The 25,014-nt window shown below is 44.8% G+C and overlaps 1 protein-coding gene across 17 annotated transcripts in view; it reads left to right on the top strand.

Moving 5' to 3' along the window:
- Positions 1-25,014, top strand: part of UBR4 (ubiquitin protein ligase E3 component n-recognin 4) — a 1,862,787-nt gene that overhangs the window by 1,820,663 nt on the left and 17,110 nt on the right. For all 17 annotated transcript variants that reach the window (XM_069240131.1, XM_069240143.1, XM_069240141.1 and 14 more), the window contains one exon: positions 18,247-18,471. In XM_069240131.1, coding sequence (XP_069096232.1) covers positions 18,247-18,471 — 225 coding nt within the window. The remainder of the gene's footprint in view (positions 1-18,246; positions 18,472-25,014) is intronic.

Raw genomic sequence — 25,014 nt, 5'->3', positions numbered from 1 at the left:
TCTGTCACTGACTGGAAGGAGGCTGAAAGCACAAAAAAATCGTTAAAATGGGGTATGTCCCAGTAAAATTCCAAAATTGTGTTGAAAAATTGGGTTTTCTGATTGAAGTCTGCCTGTTCCTGAAAGCTGGAAAGCTGGTGATTTTAGCACTGCAAACCCTTTGTTGATGCCAATTTCAGGGAAACAACCACAAGCCTTCTTCTGCAGCCCCTTTTTTCCAGTTTTTTTTTTTTTTTTAAAGAAACAAACTTGTTACTGTATTTTGGCTAATGTTTTGGTCTCCTTCAGGGGAACCCAGAAAGTCTGGGTACCTCTAGAATCCCTAGGGTGTTGGGAAAAAAAGGACGCAAATTTGACATGGGTAGCTCATGTGGACAAAAAGTTATGAGGGCCTAAGCGCGCCCTGCCCCAAATAGCCAAAAAACGGACTGGCACCTGAAGGGGGAAAAAGCCTGGCAGCGAAGGGGTTAACCTTGGAGGAACCTTTTCTCCAAATTTATAGACAGAGTAGTCATCCATACCATCCCTAAATTTCTTCCAAAGGTTGGTTTCACGTTTCACATAAATCCATCAGTTGAAATACTGGTTTCCTTTCCACACAATGATTCAGTTTCAGAAAGCTCTACATACCTTAGATGTTAAAAGAGCTTTAATGAACTATATTGATAGAACTAAAGATTTTCGTAAAACTAAACAACTCTTTGTTGCTTTCTCACCACCCCACTCAGGGAACGCTATGTCTAAAGCTGGTATCTCAAGATGGATAATTTAAATGTATTCAGACTTGCTATGCAAAAGCAAAGATTTCTACCTATACCTCCAAGAGCACACTCAACTTGCAAAATAGGTGCACATATGGCTTTCTTGGGTGACATACCAATGGTTGACATTTGCAAAGCAGCCACATGGTTAAATCCGCACACATTTACTAAACACTATTGTGTGGATGTATTAGCATGACAACAAGCAAATGTTGGACAAGCCAGACTTCATAATCTTTTTCAGGCAACTGCAACACCCATGGGTCAGCCACCGCTTTTGGAGGGTACTGCTTTACAGTCTGTGCAGAGGATGCGTATCTACAGCCACACATGCCATTGAACGGATTATGTTACTTACCCAGTAAGCATCTGTTTGTAGCATGTAGTGCTGTAGATTCACTTGCACCCACCCTCTTCCCTGGACACCTGTGGCTGTTGCAGTGTTATCCTACACTTAATATGCATAGACATCTCTTTCTAACACTCTGTTCACACTCCATTCTTACCTAAATGTGGGAAAACAATCTAATGATGGAGTTGATGCCCATGTGCACTATCAACGAGAGGAGGGGTCACTTTACCTTTTGACTCTAACAGCTTCTTCGAAGAAAAACAACTAACACATCAAGACCCAACACTCGATGGCAGAAGAATGCTGAGCATGTGAAATCTACAGCACTACATTCCATGAACAGATGCTTACAGGGTAAGTAACATAATTCTTTTATTTCATTATTTTTTTAATTTACCATACAAAATTTGTAACAGTGCAATAAATACAATGATGGAATATGGCAAGATATGATCCCATAAAAGATACACACTAATGGAATGTAATTTGATCAATCTGTAGAAGAATTAAAACACCACCACAAAACACATATCATCCCTCCGTCCACAACCACTCACTCAATAACACATACTCCAGACAAAGCTCTCTGCTCCCCAGCAATCTCCATAAAAACACAAAGCGGGGTTCTAATTCCCATGTTCCATCAACATGTTTTTGCCAAGGACCTTAACAGTTGATCGTCACCACCCTTTTTCAGGACCTCTTACTTGGTACTCTTTATTTTGTGAGGGTTTTGACTTCGCAGTCCTCCTGTTTGGCCTCACCACTACCCCTTGGGTGTTCACAAAAGTGATAGTCATAGCTCACCTTCGGAGGTCTGGAGTCCGAGTCCTCCCCTACTTCGACTGGCCGCAGAAGGAGGAATCACTCCAGGCAGTTGTCAACCATTGCCAGACTAAGGCAGACCTCCCTTTGAGGTAAAGTATAAACATGCTGAAGTCACACTTTATACTTTCTCAGATGGTCCGTTCCATCTGAGCCATTCTGGACTGTGTATTTTCACACCTATACCAAGACATTAAGGCTTTGATTCCATGTTTCAACCTTGTTCCTGGATCTCACTGAAGATGATTCCGAGGCTGTTGGGATTGATGGATTCCTGCATCCTGCTGGTCAAGCACACCAATTGGCATATGCAGGCTGTGAAGTGAGTTCGGAAGTTCCAGTGGCAACAGCACCAATGGGACCTCTCCAACCAAGTCCTAATTTCAGAGGAGACTACAATAGTTCTGCATTGGGGGCTGCTGGACAGAGATTTGGTCAGCGGCAGACCACTCTCCCTATCGCACCCAGAAATGACAGTGGTGACTAGTGCATCACCTCTGTGCTGGAGTGGCTGTTTGGGAGAGGTGAAGATCAGAGGAATCTGGTCTCCGGCTGAGGCTCAGCTCTACATTAACCTATTGAAGTTGAGAGACATTCACTTTATATTGAAAGCTTTTCCATAATCTATCAGAGTGGCTGGATCAACTCCGCAGCCATGTGGTACAGCAACAAGTAGGGTAGAGTCATGAACCCTCTGCAAAGAAGCCTTGTGTCTTTGGGCGTGGCTGGAATATAAGGGGATCTTCCTGGTGGTGCCTCACCTCAGTCTCTTTGGATACCATTGCGGACAACCTCAGCCGTTGATGCCTAGCAGTTCTTCCACGAATGGGTGAACCTTGGTGCATTCTGTTCACAACAGCCAAGGACGTGCAATGACAGTTTGTCGCATTAGAATTTCCAGAGCGGTTCTCTTTTTGAGACTCATTCCATTAGAGTGTAGCTTGGGTTGCCTATAAACCTTCCCATCTGTACCACTCGTGCCCCAGGTTCTGAAGATCAGGAAAGGTAGGGCGCAAGTCAATGTATTGGCTCCAGACTGGGCACTTCCCTGCACTGGAACCGGCGCACCCACCACCTACATGCTTGGAGATTGAGTGGTGACAGTTATACATTTTTGATCTCTCTCCGAGGTGTTGGATGTCTGCCGATGGGACAAGTTTGTGGCTTGGTGTGCAACCAGACAGACTGACCCACCTCATGCCAAGCTGCTCAAGTTTTTTTTTTTTTTGTGTGTGTGTTGCCCCAAGCCCAGCTTGGCATCTCTTTGAGCACTGTTAAAGGGTACCTGTTGGATATTTTGCCCTTTTTATGTTTGTCGGACCAGCCTTTTCCCTTTAAATCACCGATTGTGAAACATTTCCTTCCCTTTCACATTTCATTATGTCCCAGTGGAACTTAAATTTTGTTTTGACTTTGTGTTATCCATTCAAACCTATGCACAGCTGTCCTCTCAGGTTGCTTGCTCTTAAGGCTTCATTCTTGATTTGCATAACGTCTGAATGGAGAGTGAGCAAGCTTCAGGCCAATCTGTTAACCCTCTGTATACCACCACCTACCCAGACAAGCTGGTTATTCGGATTGTCCATCCTTTTCGCCAAAGGTTGTGACTCCTTTTAAGACAGGATAAATCATCACTAACAACGTTCTTTGCTCCACCTTAAACCTCCGAGAAGTCATGACTACATAGGCTGAACCCAAAGAAAGCCATTGTATACATCCTGTTTCAACAAAGATCATACTAGAGAACACTGACTGGATGATTAGCCCTTTGTTGTGGTCAAAGGAGCAAAGAAAGGAAAAGTGGTGCAGAAAAGAACCATCTCCTGATGGACTCTGCATCAAGATCTGATATGTATTAGTGAAGAAGCAGCCTCCTGAGGGCTTGCAGGCTCATTTGACCAGAACCAAGGCTGCTGCTGCTGTGTTTGTACTCTGAATGCCTGTTCTGTATATTTTGTGAGGCAGCTACATGAGTTTCAATCCATATTTTCATGAACCACTTCTGTCTGGACAGCCAGGTACGAAGCAGGCACTTTGTCTATCGTCTCTATCAAAAGAACAAGTTACTTATTTGGAATTGCTCCTTCTGGTAGAGACTTTTTCTAGCTGTAGATTCCTCACCAAAGCTGTTCAATGTACAGAAACTCCTAATCCAGGGAACAGTCAGTGCTCACATCATCTGATTCAAAATTCAGCATCTAACTTGGACCCTATGCTGAATCTTGAAGTGATATGGCCTGAGTTCTCCAGACCATCATCACAAATATTTTAAATGGCTCATTATTTCTCTGGCGTTCCTTCTGACTCTACTGATGTGCTGGTTTGTCCAGTTGGGCTTACGCTGATGGGCCTTTCACCAGGTGCCAAACAACGTGGAAAAAACTCATCCTGTTCCCCAGCTGGTGCCTGACTCTCACTCAACTCCTGTGCAACAGGCATCGTTGCTTGATCCTCTCTTGGCACTAACTAACCAAAGCTAATACTCGAGCTTGATGAGGGCTCTCATCCGGTCTGCCAGTTTAGGCAGCAATACTTCTTGCAGATAGAGAATGTTTAAATCTGATTCGGATGCCATACAAGGCCTTCAACATGTTCCATATGATGAGGCGGATAATTTGCTCCCTTCTCACAATGCAGATGCTGGCCGTTAAGTTGACTTGCAAAAACACCAGTGGCTTGGATACCTCTTCGAACTCTGCTCTGGATTAGTGTAGTTTTCAGAAGTCCTTCCTAAATGTATTCCACATGTCTCTGGGTACATCCAGGCTCTTTGCACATGCCCCCTGATGACTCTTCATTGAATGTAGACTTTTTGGAGAGAAGGCTGAAGGAGACTTGGAGTGATTTTAAAACAGTAGAATTTAAACCTGCTCCCTAGGTTTACTTCTTCTGTTCACCAGTTCCAGTAGTACTACAGAAAATTCAGACAATACGTGAGGGTCCTTTCGTATTACCAGCAACAACCATAGCCGCCTGTGCAGCCGCCCATGCAGACTTTTTGTGGTGGCTGGGATGGTGCTAAAAGACGAAGTCAAGATCTACTCATCCTCCTCTTCTCTATTCAACATTGCCAAACCTCTTCAGTTCAGTGTATTTTGTTAACCGTCTTGCCATCTGTTGAGGCTGGTCGGGGGCAGTAATCGACACGGCCTGCTTTAATGACGCTACATTACATCACATCTATGGGTCTCCAGATTTTCTAATTTGGCTATGCCCTTCACTTTTTTTGAAATTCCTCCCCCGATTTCCTCTCGGACATTAGTGGATCACGCCAAAATTCTGCCCGAAGACGTAGTTTTTTTGCTCACACCAGGGGTAATCGAACTTGAACCGAGGCGGAGAGAGTGCGGAGTTACTACTCTGACCACTTTTATCAAGGCCATTCTGGCCTTGGTTGCCCTGAAAGCCTTCTCACGTGTGCAACAAGTCACTGACGTTCAGGCTGAGACAGTGGTTTCAGGCAAGAAACTACTGTTCCGACCTCAGTTGTTCTGAGGCTTTTTGGGCTCTTGGCATCATAAATCCTAGTGATGAGTTACGTCCGTTGGCCCGTGTACGTCCGGCAGTAGAATCTACAGCTGCATTGATTCATCGCCGGAGGACTGCCTGTCTCACAAGAGCAATATATCCAGTGTAGCGGTTCAGGGCCTTCAGTGGTGGGTGACCCATGTTCTTTTGACGAGCAGCAGTCCATTTTCCTGACCTCTACAGAGCTCACAGTAGTGGAATATACGTCGTCTTTGGGTTGGGGAGATGACTTGGGTTATTTCGGCTGCCTGCCGCCCTTGAACCAAATCTGTTTGTTTAGAATGCTGGTCGAAGTTTGTCACCTGGTATAAATAAAAGCAGATAGAATCCTCTACAAGCTACATTGAATGAAGATAATCTGTTTTTTTATCTTTAGCTCGGAAAGGCTTTGCTGTGGCCACAGTTAAGGACTGCTTGGTTGGTCCTTTGCCCTTTCTTTGTTTACCTTATTAGTCCTTGTTAATTAAATAATCATTGTAATGCATTTCTTAAAAAGGCTTTAACTTATGTTAACTCCCTGCTTCCTGCATTCCGCTGCAGTGGGCCCTCAATTTGCTGAATGTTTCTTTCGAGCCTCTTTATACTCGTAGCCTTGTGACTCTTGTCCTTGAAGGCTGAGTTTCTTAGTTCAATTACATCTACACATTGCATCTTCTATCTCCAGGCTACGTCCACTCAGCATCTGTATACACCTTACGGACATTTCCTTGTTGCCTCAGTATACCAACACTGGTGAGAAATCTTCTTCTTTAGGCTTCAGTCCTGCGAGGAAACTGACTCGTGCCACGGCTAATCCGGACTTGGTGAAATCTGTTCTCCTATTGGGCAACACTTTAATTCTTTGTGATTTATTTTTAACAAAATCCGTGACACCTGTGCTTTGTGCGTATGGTCCACTTGGACTTCTCTTTTTCCAAGTGAATTCAACCGAGCTGCTGGATTAATTTCTACTTCAATGCCAAGTCTCCTGTCATTTGTAGGGTCGAGTCTGTGATAGCATTCGCTAGCACGTGCGTCTCACATGTGAGAAACTTGATAACAAAAGGGCTTGAAGCCTGTCAGTTTCTTACCATTTGTTGGATTGTGTGACACTGTTCTTTACAGCCTCGCTGCCATCCCACACAGCATTTCCATTCCTTTCTGTAGATCAGGGCTAAGCACAGATTGATTCAACTTAATAGGTGTCCGTCTGCTGCTCCTGACGTTATTGAGATACTATTTTGTAGTTTTTTATTTTCTAGGGCACTGCAAACAGAAGGCATGTGACTGGCAAAAATGTACCCAGCAGGGCAGACACATTTGCAACGTTTTATTTTCTAAAGTTTTGTCGAAGTCTTCTTTTGTCACTTTGCACTCATGTTTTGTTTTGTTTTTGCTTGTGGGCGCTGTTGTCAGAAGAGGACTATTATCTTGTTCTAAATCTTTGTTTCTTTCTTATGTTTAATTTCTGAAATTATGCTTTAAAACATAATCATGCAGTACACCCCACTCCAACACAACCCAGTCCAATCTGCCCCAGTCCAGTCCACCCCACCCTACTCCATTCCACTCCACCCCAGACCAATAGAATCCGGTCCACCCCAATCTGCCCAACTCCACTGTGCTGCACTTCAACCCCACCCACACCAATCCAGTTCACCTCACTCCAGTCCAGTCCAGTTCATTCCACATCAGACTGCCCCATTCCAATCCACCCACTCCAATCCACTCAGTCCATTGTATTAACTCCAATCCACTTCACCCCATTCCAGTACAGTCTATCCCACCCCAGTACAGTCTACACCACCCACACCACTTCATTACAATCCACCCTACTCAGTCGTATCTAATGCGACCCAATTCACCCCACTCCAGTCCATCTCACTCCAATCCATCCCTCTGTAATCCACACCAATCCAATTCACCCCACTGCAATCCAATTCGCCCTGCACAATCCAATCCACCACACGCCAATCTAATCTTCCCCATGCCAATCCATTCCATTCTACTCCAATCCATTCCACCAATTCCACTCCAATCCACCCCACTCCAAATCAGTCGGCTCCAATCCACACAACTCCAGTCCCATCCACACTGTTCCAGTCCACCAGTATCCAATCCACCCCACTCAATCCAATCCATTCCAATCCACCCCACTCCAATCCAGTTTACCCCACTCCAAGCCACACCACTCCAACTACTCTTCTCCAGTCTAAATCACCCCACCCGTGTCACCCCAATCCACCCACTCCAATCCAAGCAATTTACCTCAACCCAATTTATTCCACCACACTCCAGTCCACACAACACTACTCCGATCCAGTCCACCTACTCTAATCCATGATAACCCACCCTACCACAGTCCTTACCAGCCCACCCTACTGGAATCTATGCCAACCCTCCCTACTCCAATCCGCACCAACCCACCTCACTCCAACCCATGCCAAGCCACACCACTCTACTCCAATCCATCCCACTATCCCAATCCACTTCACCCTATTCCACCCCACTGTAACTCAATTTACGCCCACTCCCTTCTACGACACTGAACACTACAACACTCTCTGCCACTCTACTCCACTCTGCAACACTCTACTCCTCCACTCTGATACTCTGCTCCAACAAACCCACTCTACAACTCTATTTCTCCTACTCCACTCTACAACACTCCACACACCTAACTTTTAGCCATGCTGAACAGTGGCCAGCCACAGTGGTGTACAGCATGACTAAAACACATCGCCAAAGCCCAACAGCTCTTCCATAGGTGAGACCTGCTGGCTTTTCCATGCTTATTAACATTTCCATGTTAGTTCACTTCACTGCAGATCATGGTTCTGTTTTCATTATATAGCCTTTATTTTAATGTAATTTTTTTTTTTAAGTACTAAGGGCCAGATGTATCGAAACATTTTGCATTCACTAACGGTGCGAAAAGATTCCACTGTTTGCAAATGCAAAGTAGACTTTTGCGATGTATGAAAAGCATTGAAGTCCAATTTTAAGGAATCACAATTTTTAGCGATTCCCTAAAATTGGAATTCCAAATGGGGAATCATGATTTGCGATTCCCTAAATAACAAATTGCTAATAGGGAATTTCTATTTGCGATTTCCAATGCACATTTGTCAAGCATTTCCTAAATGTGAACTAGGCATTTAGGAAATTCAATTACCACCATCTCTAAGTTGGTAGTAATCATGTGCACTTTAAAAAAACAAAATGCATTAAATGCATTTTTTTAACTGCCATGTAGTGCACACATGCCCCAAGGGCAGTGCTCTGCAAACTTTTTAATGCTGCCCCAAACCCCAACCCCCGCACGCCCAGTTGAAAAATAAAAATCATTGGGGCTCCCCTCAGAATTTTTCACAAACATTTTATTAAGATGGCAATGTTTAAATATGTTACCATGATTCTAGGCAAGTTGATATGGTCACTGCATACCTCCCGTCTTTCTTCAGAAGTTTCCATCTCCCTGTTTTTCTGTAGGTTTCTGTCAATTTCTCAGAGTTGTCATTTTGAACATGTGTGGTTACAGTCACCCAAGTTTACACTTTCCTTCTTTTCCTATTCATTCCATGGCTTTTTTTTAGCTAATTAGTACTGCCTATGATGTCCAAGGTAATGTTTGACCTTGTGACAGTTGCATGTGAACCAAACTTTTTTGCAGCTCGATTGTTTTTTTTTGTTGTTTTTTTTTCCCCACCCTCCCTCCCTGGGTTAATTTAGAGTGACAGACCTCCTTTTATTCTCAGCCTCTACTTTTGTGCTGTCAAAAACACCAAAAATCAGTTTGAGGGTGAAAACAACATCAATACTTAGTCACAGACGTTTCAAAAAATCCATTTAATACTGAATATTTTGGACTGTATGATTGAGCTTATGCTGTGCAGTTGATTTGTATATTTGTGTTCACCTGCACTGTGTTCACCCCTGGTGCTGAGCATTTATAGGTTTATTTAATGTAAGTGTATCCAGTTACTGCAAAATATAAATGGTTCTTTTCATACTAACATTTGTTTGCATATCGGATGTTATTAGGTGTTTCTGCGTACAATGTTTGCGAAACATTGATTGTCACACTGTATTGTACTCAGCATTTTTTCAGTGAAACCTGGTTGGACATTGTTGCGCTCTCTCTCTCTCTATATATATATATATATATATATATGTATGTGTGTGTGTATGTATGTTTGATGGCATGTGTAGCTACAGATACACATGCTATGCATAGCTCTTCCGACATCTAGTTTTGGGCTCGGAGTGTTACAAGTTGTTTTTCTACAAAGAAGTCTTTTCGGAGTCACAGGATCGAGTGACTCCTTCTTTCGGTTCCATTGTACATGTGCATCGACTCCATTGTTAGATTGTTTTCTTTCTGCGGTCAAGTTCGGACGTGTTTTCTCTCTGTCCAAGATTAAGATTCAGAAAACCTTCTTATTCGTCTGTATTGTTTCGATTGCGTTTCTCATCTAGCATCGAACCGGTAGTCCCGTCCGAACCTTCACTTTCTGCCCTTCGTTGCACGTGCGCCCAACTCGGGCCTGTTTGGACGTACCGCGTGGAAAGCCTAATGGATCGGACTCCATTCCGATTCTGCCCTCTGCCACGCGAAGTACCCCTATACAGACCAACACTTGGTATGTAACTTGTGCCTTTCTCCAGACCATCGGGAGGAAGATTGTGAGGCCTGTCAATCTTTTCGATCAAAGAAGCCCCTTGGAGATCGCATTGGCCGAAGACTCGAAATGGCGTTGAAAAGCAGCAAACATCTCGACGTCAGGGAAGAAGAGCAGGCGCAGACAGCAGTCTCCATCCGAGACACAGACTCCGAACAGGAATCGGAAGACGAAAGACCCATCACAGCTGGCCAGCATGTGAGTACGTCTGACCCTACACCCCTGCACAAAAAACATTTAAAGGCCTTGGGTACACAACTGCCAGAAGGCCATGGTTCGGCCTGGAAAGAAACTGTTGGCAACTGTCCTTCGGGGTTGGTGCTGAAAAGGGCCACTTCTCCGTCCACTTCATAGTCGAGCAAATCTGTAAAAGGCACCGTTTCGGACTCCAGTAAAAGAGCCCATTCCTCGGAGTCTAAAACACAGCAAACTACTTCGGAGCAGAAACCTTTGACTACTTTATCGGGACCAAAAAAATGACACACTTCGGAGCCAAAAAGATCCTCATACACAGAGGAACAAGGACTTTCCCAAAAAATTAAAACAGATTTCAAGACCAATCATGGAATCTCATAAGCCGTCTGAGGAAGAGCCTGAGATTGAACCAATTTTACAGGTTATGGATGGGAGTCAGTCCAGAATACATAGTCATAAGGAGACAGGAAGAATCATCACTACACTTCCTTTAAAAATCAAAAGGAAGCTAGCTTTCCAAGAGGACCTAGACTCTGTACAGCCACCAGCAAAGGTGCAAAAACAAAAGGAGAAGCCACTATCTCTCTCCATGCTTCTCCTCCTCCATCTCCACAGCTTTCTCACCTCAGAATAGCTCACCACCACTGCCTTCTCCAACACATTCTTTATATTCACAGAAAGGTATGGCAGACCCATAGGATGTATATGACCCTGATCCCATCCCGGGCAATGACCCAGACATTTACCCATCAAAACCTTCTCCTCCAGAAGACACCACTGCATACACCCAAGTAATATCCAGGGCAGCAGCTTATCATGGAGTAACCATGCACTCTGAGCCATTAGAAGATTCTTTATTTAATACACTATCTTCTACACATTGCAGGTACTATGTCTCCTAATGTTACCAGGAATGGTTAAACACGCAGACCACATTTTTTTGCGAGCCTGTAAAAGCTAGGATTATTACCCCTAGGATTGATAAGAAGTATAAGCCTGCACCTTCTGACCCAGATTACATCACTCACCAGGTCCATCCAGACTCAGTGGTAGTCAGTGCAGCAAAAAAGAGGGCAAATAGCCAGTCTTCAGGAGATGCACAGCATTCTGATAAGGAGTGTAGAAAATTGGATTCAGCCAGAAAGAGTTGCTACACAAGCAGCAAATTAGTGGAGAATTGCAAATTCTGTCACTTCTAGCCAGGTATGATTGGGCCCATTGGGATGAAATGCAAGATATTATATAGCATCTCTCAAAGGAGCACCAAAAAAGGGCACAGCAGGTAGTAGAAGAGGGACAAGCGATCAGCAATAATCAGATAAGATCTGCACTCGATGCTGCTGATACAGCTGCAAGAAGTGTAAACACTGCCATTACAATCAGAAGACATGCATGGCTGTGCTCTTCTGGGTTTAAACCAGAAATTCAACAGGTAGTTCTTAATCTGCCTTTCGATAAAAAGCATCTCTTTGTCCCAGAGGTAGACACAACTATTGAAAAACTAAGGAAGGACTCCGATACTGCGAAAGCAATGGGCTCTCTGTACACCACCCTATATAGAGGTTCCTTTCGCAGACCACAGTTTCAAGGAGGTGTTAAGCCACAATCCTCAGAGGCTTCCACCTCCAAAACAAAACCAGGACAACAAACCCAGTATCAACGAGGTGGATTTAGAGGATCTTTATAGAGGTCAATACTTAAAAAATAGAGGTAAATTCCAAGCCTTTAAACAGACAACAACACAACCTAAACAGTGACTTCCTTCCACTCCACACATCTCCTATGGGGGGAAGACTACAGCAATTCCACTCTCATTGGTAAAATATTACCACAGACAATTGGATATTATCAATTACCTGCAATGGCTATTGCCTAGTATTAATCTCCACCCCTCCAAACATACCACCACGATATCGCAAATTGTCCCCCTAACATACAGTTCTGTTATAACACGAGGTACAATCTCTACTATTAAAACAAGCAATAGAACTAGTTCAACATTCTCAACAAGGAATAGGAGTATACTCACTATACTTCCACATTCCCAAAAAAGACGGCACCCTCAGGCCCATATTAGACCTCAGGCCTCTCAATCCATACATCCTGTCAGAGCATTTTCACATGGTAACTCTGCAAGATGTTATTCCACTACTGCAAAAACAAGATTACATGATTGCTACAGATCTCAAAGATGCGTATTTTCACATACCCATCCACCCAGCTCACAGAAAATACCTCAGGTTTGTCATAGCAGGAAAACAATACCAGTTCAAGGTGTTGCCATTTGGCATAACAACAACTCCAAGAGTGTTCACAAAGTGTCTAGCAGTAGTATCTGCCTACTTAAGAAGACAACACATCCATGTCTTTCCATATCGAGACGATTGGCTAATAAAATCAAGCAATCTTACACAATGCCAAAAACACACTCGCTATGTGATAGAAACAATGCACACCCTAGGTTTCCCGCTAAACTACCAATAGTCACACCTTCAACCAGCACAAGTACAACCTTACCTAGGTGCTATCCTAAATACTCTACAAACCCTAGCTTATCCAAATATACAAAGGATACAAGCTTTCTAAAATCTAATACCACTCATACAGCCAAATCAACAATCCACTATAAGATTTATCATGAAGATTCTAGGAACGATGGCATCTTGCATAGCGGTAGTCCCACATGCAAGACTAAACAGGAGGCCCTTACAGCAGTGACTTTCACAACAATCGTCACAAGCACACGGTCAACTTCAAGATCTAGTGTTGATGGACCACCAAACACATATGTCCCTTCAGTGGTGGAATTGCAGCAATCTAATGAAGGGGCGGTCAATTCAAGACCCTGTGTCTCAGACCATAATTACACCAGATGCATCAATGATCGGTTGGGGAGCTCACTTAAACGATCAGACCATTCAAGGGAAATGGGATGTCAAACAGAAACAGCTACATATAAACCACTTAGAATTGTAAGCTGTGTTTCTTGCCCTAAAAGCGTTTCAACCTCTTCTCAAACAGAAGACTGTTCTCATAAAAACATACAACATGACAACCATGTATTACCTCAACAAACCGGGCAGGGCACATTCATCTCAGCTGTCCCTTCTAGCCCAAACAATTTGGAAATGGGCAATTCACAATCAAATTCATTTACTAGCACAATGTATTCCAGGGATAGACAATCAGTTGGCAGATCTCCTCAGCAGAAATCACCAACAAACACACGAATGTGAGATTCACTCCCAAGTACTTCAAAAGTACTTTCAACAGTGAGGATACCACACACAGATCTATTTGCAACAGGCAAAAACGCAAAATGCCAAATCTTTGCATCCAGACACCCACATCCCCTATCCAAGGGCAATGCTCTATGGATCAGTTGGTCAGGGATATTTGCTTATGCTTTTCCCCCTGTCCCACTCCTTCCCTTTCTAGTCAACAAACTACGTCAAACGTAACTCACCCTGATACTCATAGCACCAACATGGGCACGCCAGCATTGGTACACAACAATCCTAGATCTGTCAGTAGTACCTCATTTCAAACTACTAAACAGACCAGATTTGTTAACACAAAACAAAGGTCAAATCAGGCATCCAAACCCCAATGATTTCAATCTTGCAATTTGGCCCCTGAAGTCATAGAATTTGGTTACCTAAAACTTCACCAGAATGTATGGAAGTAATTCAACAAGCATGTATACCTACTTCTAGACAACGCTCCGCAAACAAGTGGAAAAGATTTGTCTACTATTGTCAATCTAAAAACACTGAGCCTCTTACAGCATCTATACAAGATATTGTATGCTATTTACTTCATTTGCAGAAATCAAATTTGGCTTTCTCATCCATCAAGATACATATTACGGCAATATCTGCATACTTACAAAGTATTCAGCATACTTCTCTATTTAGAGTTCCTGTTATTATAGCCTCCATGGAAGGATTAAAACGCATTATTCCACCTACAACACCACCTGTTCCATCATGCAATTTAACTATCGTACTTACCAGACTCATGGGACCACCTTTTGAACCCATCCACTCTTGTCAAATTCAATTTGTAACATGGAAGGTCGCTTCCTTGTAGCTATTACTTCTTTAAGAAGAGTTAGTGAAGTACAAGCATTCACTCTTGAAGAACCTTTTTTCCAAGTACACAAACATAAAGTTGTACTTAGAACAAATCCAAAATTTCTACCAAAAGTTGTATCTCCATTTCATATCAACCAAACAGTGGATTTGCCAGTCTTCTTTCCACAGCCAGACTCTGGCAGAAAGAGCTCTTCATACCCTAGATCTTAAGAGCTCTTATGTACTATATAGACAGAACTAGAAAAACAAAGCAACTTTTCGTAGCTTTCCAACAGCCACACATAGGAAATCCTATATTAAAACAAGGTTTAGCAAGATGGATTCTCAGATGTATACAAACATGCTATATCAAAGCAAAAAGATAACTTTTAATCACTCCTGAAGCACATTCTACTAGAAAGAAAGGTGCGTCAATGGCATTTTTAGGCAACATACCAATGGTTGATATATGTAAAGCAGCTACATGGTCAACTCCCCATACATTTACAAAATAGTACTGTGTTGATGTTTTCTCACAACAAGAAGCCACTGCATGCCAGGCTGTCTTAGACATTATTTCAAACAACTTCAACTTCTACAGGCTAGCCACCGCTTTTTGGGAGGACACACTGCTTTGTAGTCTATGCATAGCACCACTCTAAGCCTGAAAGGGTATTGTTTTAATTGATATGGAAAATGTCACTTACCCAGTGTACATCTGTTCGTGGCATGTAGTGCTGCAGATTCACATGCACCCTCCCCGGAAGCCTGTAGTCGTTTTATGTTTTTAACATTTGTACATATGTATATACATTTATATTTGCATGGACATCTTTGTATTTCTATACTCCATCACTCCTTCCTTCACCCTCTGCGGGAAAACAATCAGCAATGGAGTCGATGCCCATGCGCAATGGAACGGAGAGGTGGAGTCACTCGATCCAGTGACTCTTCGAAGAAAAATAACTTGCAACACTCAGAGCCCAACACTAGATGTCGTAAGAGCTATGCATAGCATGTGAATCTGCAGCACTACATGCCGCGAACAGATGTACACTGGGTAAGTGACATTTTCCATATTAATCAATACAATTCCCTTTCAGGCTTAGAGTGGTGTATAAATCATGAAAAAGAGAAGAGTGAAGTCTGGGTAGTTCCCAAGTTTAGGTGGAGAGCAGCTCAACTGTACAACACCCTGCAACACCAGCAGCACTCTAAATTTGCTCACTTCAAATGTTTGCTCTTCTAGCAAAGTTTGTAAGCATAGGATTAGCACAGTGCCATCCAATCAGAACTAGCAAGGGACAACGTATTTTGCCATTTATACAGTAAAGTATTTAAGCACAGGATTGCTATGGGTTGCTTTTGCTCATTCCAGGTTGGCTTAGTTGGTATTTTAACAATCCAAAGCTGTAATATTGCGCTTGGGGTGGTGAGAGGCTTTTGTCTTTTACAGTTCAACAAGTATGCGCTGTGCTAATACTATGCTGTGATATTTGAGGCGAGCAAATTTAGGGTGCCACTGGTGTTGCGGGATGCTGTACACTGGAGCTGCTCTCCACCTAAAATTGGGAAGTACCCAGAGTTCTCATCCCATGGGTGGCTTCTTTGGTTTATACTATTTACATCTCCCTATGGGGTAGTCATGCTCCCTATGTTCTTTTCTCCACCACATCAATCTAAAGAGGACGGTAGACTACACTGGTTGGTTTTGAGGCAACAATAGGACTGAGTAGTATTTAGTTTGTTAGCTGTTTGTCGGGTTCACCTGTGCAAACAAAGGAAATATGGTCCAGAAAATAAACTTGTGCTCACGGAATGCGGCCTGCATCAAGCTGTGTTGCATAGTGGCTAAAAGTGACCCTCTTGAAGAACTTAGAGATTATTAGAACATATTTTAAGCCAGGACTACGGCCCAAGTCACAACTATATGGGCATCTTTCACTACATTCAAAAGACATTACTGCATTGATTATCAGGGCTACATGTAGAGCCATTTTGCCAACTCACTTCTGCAGGGGGTCCTGGTGTAACTACTTCTCCTCAGACTCAACTGCTTGGAGTGGGCATTGCCTTGGTATGCATTCACATGGTGGGGTATTTGCAGTTAAAACAAATCCATCACAAGAAGTTTCTATCCGTTTGTAACACTCTTTTGGGGGGTACTCTGTCTAACCACAGATTCATTGCTGGCGTCCCTTTTCCTTGTTTTGTGAATTGGACTTTTAAGGTTAATATATTTTCATGTTAGATTTGCAAACTGCCAGCTGCAGTTAAATTGGTCTTGCTTACGTGTGTTTGGGCACAAAAGCGAATGATGATTAAGCTGGTGTCAGTACACAGGGCTTGCCCCTTAATGATGCTCCATGTCCAGAGATGGGACAGTCATGACAGAGGCTAATGGCACCAGCTGTCAGCAGGCAGAAACTTTTCCAAGAGTTTGTGACCCTTGTGGCCCTGCAAGAGATATAAAAGTTAAAGAATCTGTGGTTAGAAAGCACATTCACAAGAGAAAACATCCCCGAAAGTAAGTAACTTATTTAATTCTATAATTTAAAAAAAGCTTAAGTGACCGAAGCTCATAACCACATCCAAAAAATGCATGTTGACAAGCAGTTTGTTATGTTGCGGGGAGCACATTTCGTATTTATAAAGAGTGTTTAAATACTGCTGCCGTGATAAAACAAAGCACAGTCAATTAAAATATGGCAAGTGACATTTCGTACCATGTGACAAATGTAGTTGAAACCATTCTCACCCAGGTAATAATGTTGATGAAGTATACATTTGTAATACACATTTGACAGCACATCAATTAGAATAATGGCTTGTAACTAGGAAGATAAAGTCCTTTTTAATTGATATAGGTTTTGTCACAGCGCTCTTTAGATATTCGGAAAAAACAATGAATAGTAATTCGCCCAAAAAACTAGCAAGTAGTTTAGCCCACTAGTCCACTTTGAGTTTCATTATAACAGCTGTTGACTATCTGTTTTGACAGCCCTACAGTGAGCCTCATTGTGGGTATAGTGTTGTGTGTTCGAACCATTCAAAGAGCCAAAAAAATGTAATCTGCTGTTTAATGAATAGATTCTTCTGAGCCTTTAAATTGCCATACAGGTTGTAGAATTGTCAATATAACTGTCCTCTCTAACAGTACAAGTGAATACCATTATTCACCATCTGTCCTTAAAGACCCCTGTGTTGATCTTGCATAGACAGATTTTTGGAATAATATGTAATTTCTATTATCAATTGAGATTACTGCTCATCAAGATCTGAATGATCTGTTGCAAAACCATTTAAAATCCTGTTTTTGTGACATCCTTTCAGACCTATGACGCCCCTTTCTCAAACAGTGTTCCCATACCAAACTCCTTCTCCCAAACAACCAAAGAAGCAGTATGGCATCCTGAGGTTACTTATTTATTTTTCCCATTTTATGAAAAGGAATAAAACCCAGAAAAGATATAACAATCTAGTTGTTTAGTTCGGCTTTGTTCAGATAGATGAATAAAATAAATAGTGAGCCAGTTTGACAAAATATATATTTTTGTAAAGATGGCTGTATTGTTAAAACAAAAAGTGTTCCCTTATCTGCTGGGTGAATTTAGTGGGGACACCTATGATGTATACCTAGGAATAGTGGTAAGTACCTTTCCTTTCTAATAAGCCAATACGACCTGATGCTTGTGTGTTTCTCCTAGATTTAAGGTTTCTAACAATATCTGGATATCTTTATGTAATTGGGCTTTACAGTGGGTGGTGGGGAAGGTAGAGTGGAGGAAGAATTGGCCTACATGGATAGGGCCAGGATGCTGCCATTCATTTTAATTCTGTCTTTTCAGAACCCGCGCAACCTCCAGGGAAGAGAAGAACCTACAGACTTTTATGGAGCTGCCAAAGGAGAAGTGGGTGGAGAGTGCCTTTGAGGTGGAGGGCCCTCACTATTACACAGTGCTTGCGCTTCATATCTGGCCACCAGAGAAGTGGAAATCCATCCGATTGGAGATTCTGAAGAGACTGCTAATTGCTGTCCATGCTAGGGTGGTGTCACCAGGGGGTGCCAACAGGTAAGGAAATCCAGAGTTTGCTTCATGTGCTTGGTGGTGACATTGGTAGAAAGCTTTTCTGTCTGTGTTTTCATATGTTTCAAGCATTTTGAAACACTGTACGTATGTCCAAAAGCCATACATGAGAGTAAATAGACAAGTGTGAATGTATATGATGATATGGATTGATGGTAGGTGAAATAAGCTGTAAACGATCTCACAATTTACACGTGGTCCAGTAGGGCTTGTGGTACATGCAGCACTTGTGGTATTGTAAGGTGGGCTGTGTGGCTTTTTTTTTAGATCCTCACAAATGGGGTGGTCTTTTATAGCTGCTTACCCTGTGAAGGCCTTCCATTATCCAGCTCCCACTCCAGACATAAAGGCTCTGTGCTGGTCTCTTTAGTGCAAAATATTTAGACAGGTGGCACCTGTAATAGTGGTAAGATCTCCAATGTTTTCATATTGTGGACTGAGCATCCTCCACCAGCAGCTCATAGCATGAGGTGTAGCAAACTGCATAATCTTTACAGTCCTCACCATAAGGCTACAAATGTGTTAAAGTTCTCTTGCAATAAAGAAATATGAGCATTACGGTGTTTCAAGTAGGAGTATATAGCATATCAGCACGCTGGGGTGTGCATGCCACGGATATTCCACGTTATAACATTAACATGCGCCATTTTGCAAGGGAAGAATAGGAGGAGGATCTGCGCGCATGTGCCATGTAGCTGGGAGTGTCAATGACGCTCATGAGGAAGCATAGCTGTGTTCAGTAGGTAATGCAATAGTTTGCCTAGCGCCGAATGGGAAAATGGGTAGGGAACAACAATCAACAGAGTGCAACAGTACCATAATGAATACCAAGAGAGCAGCACACCAGAACAAGTGGCCACCCAAACCAAATAATTACAACTAAGGCAAAGACAGTTGGCCTCACAATAGGGGTGACCAGTTGAGAGCTCACAATATGTAGTTAAAGAGGGACCGCACTGCATGCCACTTAACACGTAGACCAGTGTTCATGGCCATATAAGGCGTATTCTACATCTGCAGCGGCTGTACTTGTATGGATAAAGACATGAATATAACAACAGTTAAAGTTAGATGATAGTGTCTGACGTCTTTGGGGTTATATCCGGTGGGTCATGGGCACTTTGAACAGACTGCCAAGTAACAACTGAGCTCTCTCCATCTGAGTACACAGACCCCGGAGTGCCTGGACTGGAGCAACGCCCCACACTGGAGAGCGCCGCCGCCCGCTGCACAGCACTGCGCCACTCCCGAATTCTCTGCTCCAACTCTGGGACCGTAGGAGGGCACACACCTGGATGCATCTTCAACCTTCGCCTGGACTGGAGCAACGCCCCACACTGGAGAGCACCGCTGCACAGCACTGCGCCGCTCCCTAATTCTCTGCTCCAACTCTGGGACCGTAGGAGGGCACACACCTGGAGGCGTCTTCAACCTTCGCCGCGGCCCCCCCTCCTCGGCTCAAACGTGCACCACCGCCCCCTAGCAGCCAGGACCGCATCGGTGGGCAGCCCCGCCGTCCAGGTTCTCAATCCAGTTCCATGCCTCCTCGGGTGTAGCAAAGAAGTGCGTGGTGCCAGCAGCTACCAGACAGTCTGGCTGGAAAAAGGAAAGAATACGCCAATCCCAGCTCCAGAAGACGGCGCTTGACTGCTAGGAAACTATTGCATTGTCTGTGCACCACAATCGTGTAGTCGGGAAAAAACATCACTTTGGCACTGTCCACCCCCACCCCTGCCAAGGAGCGGGTCTCCTTTATCACCTTGTCAGTTTTGCGGTAGTGAAGGAAATGTATCACCATCAGATGCGGGGCAGGCAGGGGGGTGGCACGGTATGGCACTCTATGTGCTCGTTCAAGGAGAAAAAAACAGTTTGTCCTCCAGGGTACTGGGGTGCTCCGGGTTAGCCATGACTCTCATTAGCTGTGGTGGGGACCCTCGATGTTGTGACAACGCCCCTCACCCCCATCCACTGGCGACCCATGGCCCACAGCACCGCACCTTCCATAATCTGACATCCTTGCTCGTCTGTGCACAGGTCTGCGACGACAAACCTTTTACGGGGCCACAGTGTTAGGAGGACTGTTCCACAATAACGCACTCCACATGAAAAGATAAAGATATAAATGGTGCGTCCCCTCCAGGGACGATTAACCAAAGCGCTGTCTAGAGTCCATCTCTTAATGGCAGCACATCCAGCTTGCCGACAGGCCCCGCGCTGCGCCAGTGGTAAGGCCAGGGGTCCCCCAGCATATGCTAAGGAGTCCATCCATGCCTGGTTGGGCGGTCTGCATCTATGTGGCTCCGATGACACAGCTGACACAGCTGAGCCGCTCAGTGCACCATTTTCCTATCCAGGCTGCTCTGTCTCAGAGGAGTTTCACGGTCCCAGCGATCGTCTGGGGGAAAGTCCATGCGGGATTCCGGTGGCTCAGCCTCCCAGCGGTCTCACAGCACCGCTGATGCCGAAGAGGAGCTCATAGATCAGCCGTGATGTCAGGAGAAGCGAGTGGCAGTGCGGAGAGCCTCTACAAAGTGCCTGCCATGTTAGCTTCACAAGCCACACCCCCTTCTCTTCTCCATCCTCATATAGAATGTTCTTAAGCAAGAAGACGCGATCATTCATCTTCTTAATTCCCCTTACTTAATGAGTAACTGGGCTTTAAACAGTTTTAGTACGTAAGTGTTTTGGAATTGCACAGAAGAATTAAGCTGTCACAAAAATGAAAAGAAAATAATAGGTTATTATAAAAGGAAATTGCTTTGTGCATCCCTTCTGCTTGTTAACCTTCTACTTGGGAGACACTGGGAAGAGTCACAAGAAACATAAGTCAAAGCATGCTTCGACTTGTCCTCATCCTTCGGCCGATACAAGCAAGGAACATTAATGTTCCTGGCACGGTTCTACAAAGCCTGTCCCCTGGGTCGACTTTGCACCTCCCTGAATTTCCAGGAGCCAGAGCGACCCCCTGCTCAAGTTCGACTTTTACAAGCCCATGTGCTGAGTATTTGAGTAGGCTGATCCCTCTGGAGCGTCTTCGGACCCCACTTGGTCGGAGGAGGCCCATCAGGTTTTCTGTCAATGGCACCGGCCTCTGCTCAGATGGGCTTTTGTGGATGTGATCACGAATCCGGACTTGTGCCGGTAGTGCCTCTGCGACCTTCCCCAGCGTCAGTGCTCCCCGGCACCCACCAGCAGCACAAACCCCATTCTAATCCCCGACAACTTGGAATTGAAAAATGTCAGTCACTGCCGATTCCAGCACCGTCGGGGACCACTGGTCGTAAGTTGTTGCCTGAGCCGTATACTGGGCAAGTAGGCATGGGGAAGAATGAAAGGGGTCACCGGACCTTTTAGAATACTAGTTACATACTCAAGGTTCTAAGGACTGGTGTTAGGAACTGGGAGATTCCAGTGGACTGGACACATCTCAAGATTCAACTTTGCTTTTTCCTCCTACCGTGTCTATGAAGGAGGGGAGCGTCTTGTGCAATAGAGGTGAAGAGGACAGTGGAGGTCCTCGAACTACCCTCTGTGGCAGTCAAGACTAACCTCTTGACGCAAGTCCTTCAGCCAGGAGCTTCCTCTTCAGAATCCATGCACGATTTCAATAAAGCACTTACTGATGTCCTGCTGGAAACCTGGTCCAAGCCCAGCACAGGAGCTCCTGTGAACAGGACAATCGCCTGCTGTTATCGAACGCACCTGGGGACTAAAGTTTCTTGACCCAGCACCCCACCCCGTAGAGCTTGAAAGTCCAAGCCTCCACTTCCCTGTTTGCGTGTTCCTTGCTGCATGCCCTGATAAGGAATCCAAGAGGCTGGACACCTTAGGCAAGAAAATGTTTTCTTCGACCAGCCTAGCATTGCAGTCTGTGAACACCGCATGCCTCTTCGGCTCCTATTCCCACACACACTGTGGAACACAGTGTTGCCAATGCTGCCACAGGTCCCAAAGGAGGCCTGGGCCATTTTTCTTCAAGCAGTCAACGACGGAAGAGATGCAGCAAAGTTCACCATAAGTTGTGGTTTGAATACGACCAACTTGCTGGGCAGAGTGGTTTCCTTGACTTTGGCGCTTCAGTGTCACTCTTGGCTGAGAACATCTGGCTGTTCGGGGAATGTCCAGGCCAACTTCATGGGCATGCCCTTTGATGGGACCCGTCTCTTTGGAGAGAGTGCAGACCCGCACTTTGACTCGTGGGCCATGCCTTTCGCCTCTTTCGTTGATGCGGAAGGGGCATACCATCATGCCAGCCACAATCCTGCACAAGCTTCCCCAGCTGTCTGTAGACACAGTGATTACTGGACCCATGGGTCAGGTAGCCAAAGAAAAGATCATCTCCACCAGTGGCAGCCCATCACATTGAGCAAATGAGTTTTGCAGATCATTCGGAGTAGCTACTCCCTACCCTTTGAACCCTCCCCACCCGATACCTCCAACACACAGTTGGCTGATGGAGGATCATCTGTCTTTGCTCTGCAAGAAAGTTACAACTCTTTTGACCAAGGAAGATATAGAGAGGGTTCCAGTATTACAAGTAGCCAGTAGTTGCTATTCCTGTTACTTTATGATATCCAAAAAGAATAAAGGTCTTCTGCCTGTCCTAGACCTCCAAATCAGCAGTCTCTTCCTCAAAAAGGAGAAATTCAAGATGCTCACTTTGGCTCAGGTCTTGTCTTCCCTAGACCAAGGAGACTGGATGGTAGCATTGGACTTGAAAGATAGATTCATATCTTGCCTGTCCACAGACGTTACCTGTGGTTCAGGGTAGGCCACAAGCACTTTTAGTTCACTGTGCTCCCCTTTGGCCTTTCCAGTGCCCTTTGGGTGTTCACCAAGATGATGGCGGTGGTTGTGGCTCGTCTGCAGAGATTAGGGGTGTCAGTCTTTCCCTATCTTGACATCTGGCTGTTGAGGGTGGCCTTGCCCCAGGCTGTCTCCTCCCACCAGCAGACTGTGGGGGATCTCCGGCACTTGCTGGGGTTCACTATAAATGTGCCAAAGTCACACCTGACTCCATCTCAGATGCTCCCTGTAATCGGAGCTGTTCTGAACACAGTGGTGTTTCAGGCTTACCCTCCCAAGCAGGAAGTCTAGGATATTCAGAATATGATACTGATGTTTCAGCCTCTATCCTGGATTTTGGAGAGAATGACTGACGCTGCTGGGCAGTCATGGGAGATGGCATATGCAGGTTCTACAGTGGTACCTGACGTTTGAGTGAGCGCAACATATGGGCAATCTCTATGGCATGGTCCAGAAGGCAGAAGGAACTGCAAAAGATCTGCAGTGGTGGCTAACAAACCACAGCCCCAAACCAGATTTCACAGTAGTGACAAATGCGTCACTCCTGGGATTGGGCAGCCGTCTGGGAGAAGTGGAGATCAGAGGTCTCTGGCAGAATCCGACCTCCACATCAACTTGGTGGAGCGCCATGCGATCAGACTAGCTTTTGAAAGCATTTCTTCCCTCTATCAAGGGAAAGATAGTGCAAGTATTCTCGGCCATTACCACCTCGGCTGTGGTACTGCAATAAACATGGTGGGTAGGGTCGCGGACCCTTTGTCAAGAGGCCCTGCGTCTCTGGACATGGCTGGAACAGCAGGGCATAACCCTGGTGGTTCAGCACCTGGCAGGTTCTCTGAAATCCAGGGTGGACTAACTCAGCCATTGATGCCTAGCGGATCATGAATGGCATCTACATTCTGAGGTGGTGCAAGGCCTCTCTGCAGTGGGGAGAGCCTTGGTTAGATCTGTTTGCTTCCAAAGAGAACAAGAAATATCAGCAGTGTTGCGTGTTGGAGTTTCCAAGGCGGCAATCGCTAGGGGATGCTTTTCATTGCTAATGGAGCTCAGGCCTCCCATATGCCTTTCCGCCCATACCACTCCTGTCCAGAGTTCGCAAGAATATCAAGAACGACCGGGCCCAAGTAATCCTTGTGGCTCCAGACTGGACTCAGTCCATTCAGGCTGCCCCTTCGGAAGATCTTCTGTCACATTAGCAAGGTAAGGTTCTCCACCCAAACCGGTCAACTCTCCATCTTCATGTGTGGAGATTGAGCGGCAACAGTTGACAACTTTCGATCTTCCTCCCGAAGTCTGTAATGTTATTCTGAAAGGCCGGCGTCCCTCCACCCACCTAGATGGTATATGCCATCCAGTGGCAAACGTTTGTTTTACATTGTACTGAAATGTCTAGCAACCTTCTTTTTCCCTCTCCTTCTGATATTCTTTTCTTCATTCTTGCCCTTCCCAGCAGGGCTCTACTCTGGGCACTCTTAAGGCCTATCTTTCTGCTCTGTCTGCCTTCCTGCGGCTGCCTGACCAACCTTCTCTCTTTAAGTCCCCCTATTGTAAATAGGTTTCTCAAAGGACTTGTACATATGATTCCTCCTTCACCCTTTATCGTGCCTCAGTGGGACACTAATTTGGTTCTCACCTACCTTGTGTGCTCCCTTCACGCCTCTGTACAATGGTCCCCTTTGGCTGCTTACCATCAAGACAGCCTTTTAGTGGCAATAGCATCTG

The sequence above is a fragment of the Pleurodeles waltl genome, chromosome 6, assembly GCF_031143425.1.
Source record: "Pleurodeles waltl isolate 20211129_DDA chromosome 6, aPleWal1.hap1.20221129, whole genome shotgun sequence".
NCBI classification, from domain to species: domain Eukaryota; kingdom Metazoa; phylum Chordata; class Amphibia; order Caudata; family Salamandridae; genus Pleurodeles; species Pleurodeles waltl.
Note: the sequence above shows the minus strand (reverse complement) of the source record. Positions and strands in the feature narration are given on the sequence as shown.